General features: G+C 48.5%; 1 protein-coding gene across 2 annotated transcripts in view; it reads left to right on the top strand.

Moving 5' to 3' along the window:
• Window positions 1–5,471: 5,471 nt before the first annotated feature.
• LOC149361326 (uncharacterized) overlaps window positions 5,472–13,147 on the top strand; it is a 74,370-nt gene continuing 66,694 nt past the window's right edge. For both annotated transcript variants that reach the window (XR_016288390.1, XM_089569497.1), the window contains exon 1: window positions 5,472–5,834. Coding sequence is in view for 1 of the 2 variants with exons in the window: in XM_089569497.1 (XP_089425623.1) it covers window positions 5,515–5,834 (320 nt within the window). In the remaining variant the exon portion in view is untranslated. The remainder of the gene's footprint in view (window positions 5,835–13,147) is intronic.

The following is a 13,147-nucleotide window of genomic DNA, read 5'->3' as shown; positions in this document are numbered from 1 at the left end:
GGCGCTGCGCTTTGGCTTCCGCAACCTACCAGGCTTAACCAAAGCTAAACTCCCGCCATTTTTTAAATCTGAGTTTTTCTTTCGATCGTGTGCAGGTTGACTGCGCGAAGTGCTCTGCTCAGTGATTTTTCGTAAAAAATTTTGCACTGCGCCCCCTGCAAAAAGTCGTCCTGTTTGCTTTCATTGGTGGAAGTTGCATGAATTTTGGAACCGCATCTTCGGCGCTTGAAATGGCAGAAAAAGCTTCCGCTCGGCATGTGGAAGATCAATGCTGAGGAGAGAGATGGGATGTTCGTCGTAATGCCCCTTGAATGAGACCCTTCAGCCAGTAGCGCCGACCTAGTGTCCCGACGTCGCGTTCAGCTACATTGCACCGAGAATCACTGCTTGGAACTGAAGGCGCCCATGACATATGCGTCGACTGCGACGTCATCATGATTGCTTGATACCACTGGTTAGAAAGACTCCTTTAACAGCATACTTCTTTCGAAAGAATACCTCCACTTTCCAGCGTTTTTAAATGAACGCAGCACGTACACATAAGAGCAACGAAGGAAAAGACGCACTAAAGCCTAGTAAGTCTGATTGCTCAACCGAGATCTCACAACCCGACATCTCACGACATCTCACATCTGACCTACATCTCACGGACAAAAAATGAGCAACGAAGGTATACGCGGAAGTGAAAAATCTGGCTGGCACCGCCATGTTTTTTTATGCTTTTCTCAAACCATATACAAAAAGAGGATCTAACGGTGAGTATCACGCATTTGCCTTAAAGAGTTCTAAGAGGCACAAGATTTGCAATAAACGAAGAGCATGGGGAGCACACGCACGTATGTGTAAAAGAACAAAAGGACTTTCTGGCAGAATGAAGGGCCCCTTTAAGCCTAACAAGGTCCCTTTAAAGGCTCAACCGATGCCGCTCGAAGATGCACGGCTAAGCGCGCTAGCGTATCGTCCGAAAAAGACACCACGTAAAAAAATTTGCCGCAACACATAATGCGCAAGAAAGCAGGAGCAACGGAGGTGGTTGCAGGGATAACGAAAATACTTGGAGCTGTCCGGAAGGGCCCGCACCCGTAAGGCTTAGCATGTAGTACTACCACTCAACCATTATCTTACCTATGTAAGGGCAGGATACGAATACAAAATGTACCAAAACCCAGGTAATAAAATAACAAGGAAAAGAGGAACGCTGCTAACGAAAACACGTTTAGGCTGGTATGTTTAGGATCCCCTTCTGCCTAGCAAGGCCTATTTCTAACTATGCTTAGGCGAAAAAAACATCGGTTTACTCAAGGCTCCTTAATTTTGGTCATCTGCCTCATCCAGCGCCTTCGCGAAGGCAACCGAGCGCTACCAGAACGCAGAAAGGCTTCGGGCGGAGACGACTAGAAAAATCCAAAACTTCTTACAATCATCACTAAGTGCTCGCCACGCCTCTGCCCAGCTCTCGCCGGCGAAATGTCCAAAAACGGCTTACCGATGGCGCGCCGCTCTCTGCGCTAGCCAGACCAAGCAACACAGTACAGGTACAGGCCACCAGCAGGAAGACGAGGGCATCCACGGCGGCCAGCAACCGGGTCAGGGTAGCAGCTGGGGCCAGGGTAGCTTCGTCTTTCTTTCGCGCGTTGCTGGCGCGGCACGAGCCAGCTCGGCTCTGGTATCTCGGAACAGCGCGTTCAAGCGGAGGCCCGAGCTCTGGGCGCCTTTTCTTCTTCTCCATATGAAAATGGCACATACCCACGCGAGGGGATTGGCCAAGGTACGGTGGTGAATGCCAAGGAGGTATAAGTGCGGAAAAAAAAAGCTAAGTAAAATAGTAGAATGTTTGAAATTAGAAAATATGTATCAATTGTTAAAAATATTTAATAAATAAGCAAATTAGATACATCAGGAACAAAATAAAATGCGCTTTTGGACATTCAGTGCAATTTTATATGGATTCAACAGGGAAAGCGACCAGTTGCAATGATGTAATCGTGAAGGTAGCCGCGAATGGTGGTTAACGAGAATCCCGTGGCGCTCGCACCAAAAGAAAGCAGAACTGGTAGAGACAAAGGGAGTCCGAACCTGGAAAGAGGGACCACCAAATACTGTTTTCTCTGAAATGCGAATCGCCGGCTAGAGAGGAGATAATGGTCAATTGTTTCAGCTTCTCCGCATGTGTTACATAGGTTAGTCGTAGCGAACCCGCATCTGCATAAGTACAAGTTGAAGTGCGGGATTCTGCATCGCAGAAGCGTCATGGACACTCCATACCGCCTTGTTTTACATAATCGAACATTCCATGGGAACTTTAAATGTTGGAAGTCCAAGGTATTCAGCAACGGATCACCCAAGCTGGCTGATATATGTTCGAACCGCTGGAAACGGGAGGTCATAACACAATAAGGTGCGGTTCGGGAAATATTACAGGGGCATTGAGAGCTGACCTTGCAATAAATCGGCCACCTCGTTGAAATAGATTCCCGAATGACCAGGTACCCAGACAAAGCGGACCTCCCTTACTGTGCGCGGAACAAAAAACCAAAGGGAACGCATCAATAGAGAGGTGCCGGAAGTTTGTAGAGAGACTAAAACTGAAAGGCAGTCTGTAAGGATAAGTACCTGTGCTACAAGCGTCGAAATTTTAAGAAGAGCCAAACCGAGTGCCAAAAACTCTGCAAAGAATCCAGAAGTGTAATATGGGATACGAACGGAATAGCTGAAAGCGAGATCCTGTGAATATATCCCTATTGCCGCCTTCTCACAGCTCCCGGAAGCATCAGTGGAGAGAACAGCATGATGAGGAAGATGCTGTAAGTGCTCAGCCAGAAGACCATTTAGGATATTTGAGGGCATGTGTTTTGGTTTGGTTCGTTGGTTTATTACGTCAAAGCGACTCAGGCTGTTAGGGACGCCGTTGTGAATTGCTCCGAAAACGTCGACCGCCGGAGCCCTTCAATACAGCGTCCCTGATAGCCTGAGTCGCTTTGGGAAGTTGAACCACTAAAGCAACCCCGAGTTGAGGTGGTCGCTAGGGGGCCCGAGTGAGCGGACGCGTTTATTATCGGCTTCGCCTATTTCTGGTTCCTGTGCCCAGGTAAATCCTTTCTAGGACCCACCAAGGCCTTCAAGGATCCTGCAAGGTTCAAAGCCCCCGATCGCTACCATCTTCTGGATGCGCCAAATGACCTCGGTGAGCTACCTGGTGAAAATGTCTCTGGCAGCCACGCCGCTGCGCTAAGCCTTGCCTCATCGAAGAGAGTCTCGTCGGCGCGCCGCGTTCCTCACTCCCCAACAGCCATGGAGGACCCGTGAATGGAGAGACCTCGGACCCGTTTTATTGCCACCTTGGTGAGTGGAAAACTGTGCTCAATGCATACCCTAATCGGACCACGGATTCGAATTCGCCCCCAAAACACCCGGTATCGGCCTCCGTTCAACCTAAGCCAAGCGCCAGCAACGCCCGCGCGCTACCAGACGCTGCATCTGGGAACCCCCGAAGCGCGTTCAAGGAGACGCCGCCGCTCCTACGCATGACGCGCGCTGTCGCCCATAGAAGTAAGCAACTCGCCGAACTGCCGGCGGGAACCATCAGATTCGTCTTTCGCCAGCAAGGCGGCCTCTCCCCGGAGAAGATCCCGGCTCCCGGTATCCTGCAGGCACTTCACTCGACGCTCAGCTGTTCTGTGATTGGCGAGTTGCACATAAGAATCCATCCAACTAACAACACCTTCACAGTGGCGACGGTAGTGGAGACAACAGCTCTCGAATTGGTCAAAGTCCATCAAATTACCTTAGATGGACAGCAATACCCGGTAGCCGTGTACATAGCGGCCCCTCCAGCGGCAGTCAAGGGCGTTATTTCCCGGGCGTACTTGAATGAGACACCTGTGCAATTGTTAACAGACTTGCAGTGCAGAAACTCGGAAGCTAACGTTATAGCAGCCCGACGCATGGGAAAAACAGCGTCCATCTTAATAATTTTTGCCTCAGGTCCCGTGCCTCACACAATTAAAAAATTCAGGGGGCACTTTGGCTCTATAAAGTGCTGCAAGGCGAAAGCGTTTCCTGGCCACTGTTTGGTTTTATTTACTTTTTTTATTTTTCATACTTTGTTTTTTATTTATTTTTGCTCTTTCTTTAAATTTTATTGTTTTTATGTTTATTTTCACATCTTATTCTTATTTTGTTCTATTTTTGTTTATTTTCATAATTTTACATTTTATTTTCCTTTTCTTGACTTCACTCTTTTTATTTTATTCATGAAGCCCATGCATTCACTACATGCGCCTTTATTCATGCTGGAACCTTGAGCCTTTTAAGCAGTGACGCCGAAAGGCGGACGAATCTGCCGACGCGTCTGTCGACACGGCTGCCGACGCGTCTGCTAACGACAGTATGAGACATTAAAGGCTTTCGCCTTAATAAATGTGTAAGGGATCGGTAGTGCACGTGGGGTCATCGGGACCGGTATTTCCCCCTCACCACCCCGCCAGCTGCCATCTTCAATGGACGCCACCGGCGTAAGGGGGGGGGGGGGGGGCGGCCGGGGCGTTCAAAGCGCTGCGTCTCCTTTCTCGAAACGTGGCCGCTCGCGAATGCGCCGGGACGTACGGGTGTCCCCCGCCCGGCGTGTACTTTTGTGCGAAGCAAAGGACGTTTTACCTCGACCTGCGGGCACGACTGGGTGTTTGCACTTGCTTTTCTTTTATTCTTTTTTTTTTGCGAGGAAGAAAATGTTTTACCTTGCACGTGCTGGCACGTCTGTGCGTGTGTTTGTTTTACTGGTATTTTGTGGTGGAGAAAGTGATTTACCCTACAGAGGCTGGAGGGCTGGCCATGCTCTCGACGAACCAATCATGTTAGGAGTATAACATGACTGTGTGCTACTAAAGGTGGCCCGGGCTTCTAGGTCTTTAAAACCGGGCCCCGGAGCCGGAATAAGGGTTCTGGGCTAAGGTCAGGTACTATGCATCTTCCGCTATGCCGAGTACGGGCCTCCCCTAGTGTTAGCCAGATCCACTTTTTGGTTGTTTTTATCTTTGTTGCTTAATTTCTCTTTTTGCCGCTATATTTGTCTCCAGTGACTAAATTTGTATCTGATGTATATATCTGTATAGAAATCTTCAAGTATTCCCTATTTATCTCTGCGTTCCAACTCATTGGATGACCGTCTCTGTCGGGGCACCCATGGTGCGAAGATAATGGTTCAGTCTTCTGGTCTACAAACCGTCTCTGGGGGGACACCTCTGGTGCAAGGAAGGCGAAGAACCTGAACTTTACTATAGGTGTGTGGTACACCGCTGCACCAAATACAAGGGTAGCCCCTATGCCTGCACAAACTACAGGAAACCTGGACACAGGTACACTGTTAACAAAAAAAAAACGCCCAGAAGGGAGTAAATGGCTTGTCCTCTAACGCACACCCAAAAGGAGTTTTTTTACTCCATATGCATGGTGTTTTTTATGGAAGAAGAAAGAAGAAGAACCCGAACTTTACTGGCGCAGTCGACGAGGTTCCTGATGGCATCGGAAGACGGCGCAGGAAGACGACTGAAGGCAGGGAGAAAGGCGACGGTCGGGCAACAGCAGCGTTCGAGAGAGGACCTGCGGAGAGACGGCGGCAAGGACGCAAGGACCACGGAAGTAATCCAGCGACGCGGGACTGCATCCGGTCAAGGAAAGCAGAGCGTCGAGAACTTGACGGTCGCCGGCAAGTCCCAGCAAGTTACGACAACGTGCACAGGACCAGCAGCGTGCGACAGCTCATCGCAGCGTCCGGTGAAAGTGGCGGTGGACTCCGAAGCCAAGGAGCTGGCAATGCGGATGGACGAATCGAAACTGTGAGTTTCCTTCGTCGCATTGCTCACGTCGCTGTTCATGTGTTCGAGCCGGTAGGACAGTTGTGCGGTACAGACGGCGGTATAGACGGTTACCCATGCCGGCCCACACTCAATCTCAGGTACTGAGTAGAAATGGTAATGGCGCGCTTGGCTTATTTTCAAGCTGAACTTGCGAAAGTAAATGGTGGAAAGGTGCCGCTACGCGAGGAAAAACCTCAGGATGTTAAATACGTCCTGAATGTAATAGAAGCAAGACGCCAGCAGGTAGAGCTCGAGATCTCTAATCTCAAGGAGTCTAGGAGAGGTTGTCAACTAGCGAGGGTGAACTACTCAGAGTTCCGAGAAGGAAACAGCAGTCAGGTCGCTGTAGGCAGTCAGCCGATATGCAAGAACGTTTCTTTGTTAGGAAAGGCCGCAGAGAGTGCAGGAAGTGAGAAGAAGATTACTGAAGGGCGCCAAAATATTGCAGCCTTTCCGCCACTGTGCGCGGCTAGCAACGAAATGGAGCAGACAATTTGTGATGATCTGGGGGCAATCGAGACCACACTGTCCCAAAACAAACAGGACAGCGGTCAAGTTCCTGCAGGCTCAATGACGGAGGTTGCGACCTCCGACACGTCAAAAGAGAGGAAGAAAAATAGCCAAGCAGAAGTAAAAAGAGAGCCAGCTTTCAGCGCAACTGGAATATCTGGTGAAGAAAGTATCGTGACGGAACGCAGCGTCGCGGTATTAGAGGCGGTGAACGCGCACTCCGATGATTCATCTGCACAGGTTAGCTCTACCCCAAATGACATCCGGGACGCGGACGCGAGTTCAGGATTGTTGGAAGTCACTCTGAAAATTCCAAAAACGAGATCTCAAGCAAACCGCAGAAAAGGGCCGTTCGTTCAACATGAAGCGGCCAGTGATTACAGATGTAAGATCGGCGAGCGTGTGACAGGAGAAAGTGTAACGTTGCTGGAACGGCACACTGTGTCGGGCATGGGGCATGAAGGGCCCCTAGCGTTATTGATGGAAAGAGCCTTTCATCCGAGGCAGAGAACGAATGTGCGCCTGTTGCGCCGACCGGGAAGAGCACCGCGCAATTGTCGAACGCAACCAATGGGCGTCCTGCCAGGTCCTTCGAGGAGAAGGAAATGCGTGGCGACTTGCCATTAGGCGAATTTGGGTCAAGTGACTGCGAGGAAGCTCATGCAGCCGACGATGCCACGTAGCCGGCAAGCGCCAACAATACATGGAGCGGAAACTTCGAGGTTTGCCCGTGCAGGAGCAGTGCAAATAGCTCGAAGTGACACAAAGTAACAGGAGGCAGGTGCATAGCTTTCACACTGACAGTCGGCGCGTGGAACAGTACGTTCCGTGCTGCGGTACGCCATAATAAATGTAGCAAAGCCGGCCGCACTGGTACGGTTAGACTGGCGAGGGGCTATGCTCCTTACGCAGTACGTTGTTCGTACTAGGGCGCCGGAGAGAGCGTGCCCTTAAGGGCGTTGTGTGGTCAGGGTTTTGGACCCATCGAGGACCAGGACGTTTTTGATGCTGGGGGGCAGCAACTTCTGAGTTATCACCCCGTTGTGGGACCAGCTTAATGAGCAGATAGACCGTTAGGTGTCAATCGTGTCGATTGAGACACGTGGTGGCTCGAACGCACACAGGGACGCTCGGTTTGACCAAGGATGCCCACGTAGCTGCTTATGGACGCCATATCAGTGCTACTGAACACTCCAGTTGCGAGTATCGGTGTGTGTGTGTGCTCGTTCGTGAGCAGGACGACGGTGTGCATGCAGGTGCACCAGGTCGCAGGGCGACAACTTGGGCTCCGTTTTACAGCGCACAGCAAGCATGCCACCGTGTATATTTGAGAGTGCATTTTGTTTATGTTCCTCGTCCTGCGAGGGTTTTGTTGGTGGCAGTGCTGATGTAATTACGAACTAAGTGCTGCGCTACAGTATGTCACCCACAGTGTGGTTTCGTGACAGCTACCGATCCCTTTTGTTTGTAATTCTAAAAGTGCCATTTTAGCCCTTTGTAGAATCTTGGGAAGGGCGTGTAAGAGAGCGGTAGTGTACGCGAGTTCATCGGGACCGGTAATTCTCCCTCACGACCCCGCCAGCTGCAGTCTTCAATGGACGCCACCGGCGTGTGGGGTGGGGGGCGCTCAAACACCACCACCTAGTCTAGGTGGTGATGGCTCAAAGCGAAGCGTCTCCTTTCTCGAAACGCGATCGCTCGCGAATGCGCCGGGAAGTACGGGTGTCCCCGCCCCCCCCCGCGTGTACTTTTGCGCGAAGGAAAGGATGTTTTACTTCGCACCTGCGGGCACGACTGGGTGTTTCCACTTGCTTTTCTTTTATTCTTTTTTTTGCGAGGAAGAGAATGTTTTACCTCGCAGGTGCTGGTACGTCTGTGCGTCTCTGTTTTTACTGGCATTTTGTGGTGGAGAAGGTGATTTACCCTACAGAAGCTGGAGGGCTGGCCATACTCTCGATGAACCAATCATGTTAGGAGTATAACATGATTGGGTGCTACTAAAGGTGGGCCGGGCTTCTAGGTCTCTAAAACAGGGCCCCGGAGCCGGAATAAGGGTACCGGTCTATGGTCAGGAGCTAAGTATCTTCGGCTACGCCGAGTAGGGGCCTCCCCTAGTGTTAGCCAGTTCCACCTTTTTGTGTTTTTGTATTTTTGCCGTTTAATATGTCTCTAGTGCCTAAACTTGTATACGATGTAAATATGTATATATATCTTCAAGTATTCCCTTTATCTCTGCGTCCCAACTCATCGTAAGACCGTCTCTGACGGGCCACTCCAGGTGCGAAGATAACGATTCAGTCTTCTAGTCTACAAACCGTCCCTGGCGGGGCACCTCTTGTGCAAGGAAGAAGAAGAACCTGAACTTTACTATATGTGTGTGGTACAACTCTGCATCAAATACACGGGTAGCCCCGATGTCTGCACAAGCTGCAGGAAACCTGGACACAGGTACACTGTTAGCAAAAAAAAAAACACCCAGAAGGGAGTAAATGGCTTGTCCTCTAACGCACACCCAAAAGGAGTTTTATTTTACACCATATGAATGGTGCTTTTTATTTACTCCGTTACATAAGGGAGTTATTAAAGAGTGAAAGGGTATCAAATTATTACTCCCTTATAGAAATGGGGCCCGAAAATGGGGTGTTGTTTATAGTTTATTTATCCTCGTTCAACCTCATTCTTACAGTGACAGCGGTGGTAACGGGCAATAGCTCTGCGGGCCGCCGGCAACCCAACTTGGGAAACTGCGCTGCTCTAATGTAACCCGGCGTTCCAATTCTATTCGCTGTCTGCAAGCCCAGTGGCGGCGTAGGCGGCAGGAGTCGTCTACCTTTGCTGTACGAGCTTGTTTGGTTGGCCGTGTTTGTAGGTAAATTGATGTAACATTATAATCAATAGTTCAAAACTGAGAAGGAGTCACTAGGTAGTTTTCACGGTCATGCACCACGCTATATTTGACTAAAAACCAGAGGAGAAAAGTTGAAAACACCCCTGATAGTAGTTTGGAACGGCAGTGTTTGCTTCCATATTCACTTCATTAAGGCTTGGCTTTTCAATATGAGTGAGGAAAAATGTAGCCTCATGAGCTGAACCAAGAGCTAAGGGTTGACACTATGTTCTATGTTCATGAAACACATAATCTGCTGCAATACACTGCGAGAACCACACTGAAAAAAAACCTCTGAGAATTAGGCCTAAGCGGGGGCTGTAACGGGGTGTCGACACAAACAAAGGAAGGTTAGGTATGGTTAGATCACTGGAGGCTTCACAGGAGCGTCTCAATAATGTCCGTACTGTAGCGGAAAACGGCGACAAGCCGATGTCTTGTACCGCGGCAGGCGCCCGTGAAGGAGCAGAAGTGAACGGAGATCCAGTGACGATGGTAACCAAGCGGTCTTCACTCACCGCCATTACCATACGACTGACCAGAAGCAGACAAGACGCTAGGTGGAGGGGCGGATTGCAGAAAATGTTTTTTACTCCATTTCGGCACTGGTTGAGTACTTGGTACAATTGACTCCCTTTCTAGACTGGAGTAAATGCTGGTAAATTCTCATTCTATATTCATTATTCCCTCATGGGGGTAAAATGGTGGACAGTCGAACTTTTCACCCCATTCATGGAGTAAATGTTTTCACAAATGGAGTAAAAAGGGTGGCCGCCACCATTTTTACTCCCTTTGGGTATATTTTTGTTTACAGTGTACGACGTGTGCCCTCTCCCCAAGGCTGGACTCTGCCCGCGGTGTGGCGTGAAGCAAACCCCTCAAGAGACCCCATGCATGCCAAGCTGCATTCTTTGGGGTGGTTCCCAGCTTACCGGTACCGGCTCGTGCAAACCCAGGACCCCTCCACCTCGTAGACAAACCGCGCCGAAACCCAAGCAACCAGTGCCCACGCCAAAGGACTTTCCACAGCTAATGCCTCATCAAGATCGCCAGCGAGCCAGAGCCAAAACCAGCAGTACACCCCAAACCTCACAGCGGGAGGAAGAGATAGCTCTCTCGCGGGAAGAGGGAAGGCATCTTAGGGCAGCCATTAATTCTATCCCTCCTACCGTTTCTCCACCCACTCCTTCACAAATTGCACAGATAATTGCTGGAATGTCTTCACATATTCCAGCTAGCAACCTCGTAGCTGCTCCCATCCTCCGCCCCCCCCCACCTTCCAGCTTGACCCAGTTGACGGGGAATAATCTCCAATTAAGCATCCTACGATGGAACTGCAGAGGGTTTCGTCGCAAACGAGAACCCCTACAGCAGCTCCTCTCTGCTTCCCCCGCACCCCGTGATATAGTAGCACTTCAGGATGCTGGCACAAATTAATCGCTGCCAGGATTCGCTCTGGTTCCCTCGGACACCACTCCAAGCCCCCGGGTTACCACGTATCTCCAACATTTTGCACCATACACTTGTTGAGTTGGGTTGAGTTTGAGTTTATTAACATTTTAGTTCTCTGTACAGAAAACTATGGGCCGGGAAAAAAAGGTACAAAACCTGTACCTGACTGGGTCCCTTGACCCCATAACAAAGTTGGTAGCGATGCACTCTCAATAAACAAATCACAAACTAACGAAGAAAAACGAACAAAGCTCTTTGAGCGAAAACAACTTAACATGATATTTGAAATTGTGCACAACACTCGTGCCAATATTTAAACAAAATAAAAAATCTCTGCCTCTCCCGTAACCGAGAGTAGAGTAAGCATGAAATGTTTACGGGCCTAATGTCATCTCGGTGGACACCCGAACCGCACCGTACAGGAAGGGAGGAACGCCACCACCCGTTCAGCGCGATGCCTTGCCATTTGGTTTTTTGAGGAAAGGAAATGGCGCAGTAATTCTCTGCCATCTCGGTGGACACCCGAACCGCACCGTAAAGCAAGGGAGGAACGCCACCACCCGTTCGGCGCGATGCCTTGCCCTTTGAACGCAGCGCTTCTCCCCCGGGCCCCTGTGCACCTGCGCAGCTTTGCTTCGATGCGCGAAGCCCCTAAGAGATCACGTACGACAACGAAGTGTACGTGGCATTTATGTGCTTTTTGCACGCGTTATTAGAAATCGGAAATTATAATTCCGTGCATTATCAAACGCACAGCGCGACTGATATCTTGATAAACATTGAGAAGGCACTGGCAGCAGTTATTTTTGTGACTCGTTTGGAGACCAACCGTTGATTGCATGCCGGTCGCGTAGGAGGGCTTAGAGAGTCTCGTTAAATCTCGTTAAGTCTCGTACGGTGCCCGGATGTTCTCGTTTCAGAGCCCGGATGAGTGGAATTCAGTGCCCGGATGACTCGATTTCAGTGCCCGGATGACTCGATTTCAGTGCCCGGATGAGTGGATTTCAGTGCCCGGATGAGTGGATTTCAGTGCCCGGATGATGGCTCTCGGTCTCGGCGTGACGTCACCACACTGCCGACAACGGGGGCTAAAAGCATTTCATGCTTAAAACTGTTTTAGCAAAACCCTGTGCAGATGCCATCAGAAAAATACAGAATCCATCAGGAGAGACACTTATAATCAGTAATGTACAACAAATAAGTATGATGAACATGAATCAAATATAGTCCATTCCACTCAAAAGCAGTCACTCCAAAAGGAAGTACACGTTATAGAAATTCACAAAAACCGTGAACCCAACTACAACCACAAAATTAAAATTTCGCGCAAAAATCTTTTCAGTGTATGAATAGAAGGATAATTGATAGCTTCAGCTAACACCGCATTCTCGTTTAAAGCGTTGGGAATAAGGTATTTCATACTTTGTAATCCATAATTTGTTCGTAAATGTGGTAATATGTAATTTATTTTCCTGAAGCAAAAGCTGTCATTTTTCATGAGATATGTATTATCAAAGCTGTGAGAATTTGGTTTCCTTTGGGTGTATATGTAGAGTGCAAGTTTGTATAAATAGAGCTGTTCAAGATAAAAAATCCCATGTTTCTTGAAAAAAAGGCCTTGTGCTCTCATTATAATTTAAGCTTTCCAGAGCCCTAATGGCTTTCTTTCGCATGATTGTTAACATTTGCAAGTTACCTCTAGTTGTTTTTCCTTGGATCAAAAGACAGTAAGTTAAGTGGGATTGGATGATTGCATAATATGTATTTAATCAGTACCTAGTTGGAATCAGGTTCTTCACCCTCCATAATGCTCCAACTACTTTCGTCATTTTTAATTTCAAATGATTTACATGTTCATTCCAGCTCAGAAACTCTTCCAAGCGGACACCGAGGAATTTAATGGTTTTTGTTTGCTGCAAACTTTCAGTGTGGAAGGTGAGATTAATCTCGTAGTCAATAGGTGTGTTTCTTGCTCAGAATAGGATATATTTTGTTTTCGTGATGTTTAACTGCAAATCATTGCTAATGAGCCAGATCGATAAGTTACATAACCAAGTGTTGGCTGCTTCTTCTATTTATTTCAAATTTGATCCGGAAAAACAGCATTTGTATCATTAGCATACAAGAGTATGTCTTGAGTGAAAGGAATATTTTCAATATCATTAATATAGAACAAAAAGAGAAGCGGACCTAATTTTGACCCTTGTGGTACACCCTTATTTATAGTTTTCAATTCGGACGCATAATCACCCAGTTTAACGAACTGTTGTCGATTACTTAAGTAGCTTTGAATTAAGTTATAGGCATGTCCCCGAATTCCATAAGCATTTAGTTTTTCGATTAGTATGCGATGGTTTACGGAATCAAACGCTTTCCTTAAGTCGTGGAAGATACCAACTGTAAAAAGCTTTCGTTCGTTATTCTCGATTATCTTCTCTTTAAT

This window comes from Amblyomma mixtum, chromosome 2 (genome assembly GCF_055824585.1).
Source record: "Amblyomma mixtum isolate Tamu chromosome 2, ASM5582458v1, whole genome shotgun sequence".
Lineage (NCBI taxonomy): Eukaryota > Metazoa > Arthropoda > Arachnida > Ixodida > Ixodidae > Amblyomma > Amblyomma mixtum.
The sequence above is the reverse complement of the archived record's forward strand: the minus strand, read 5'-3'. Positions and strand labels throughout refer to the sequence as shown.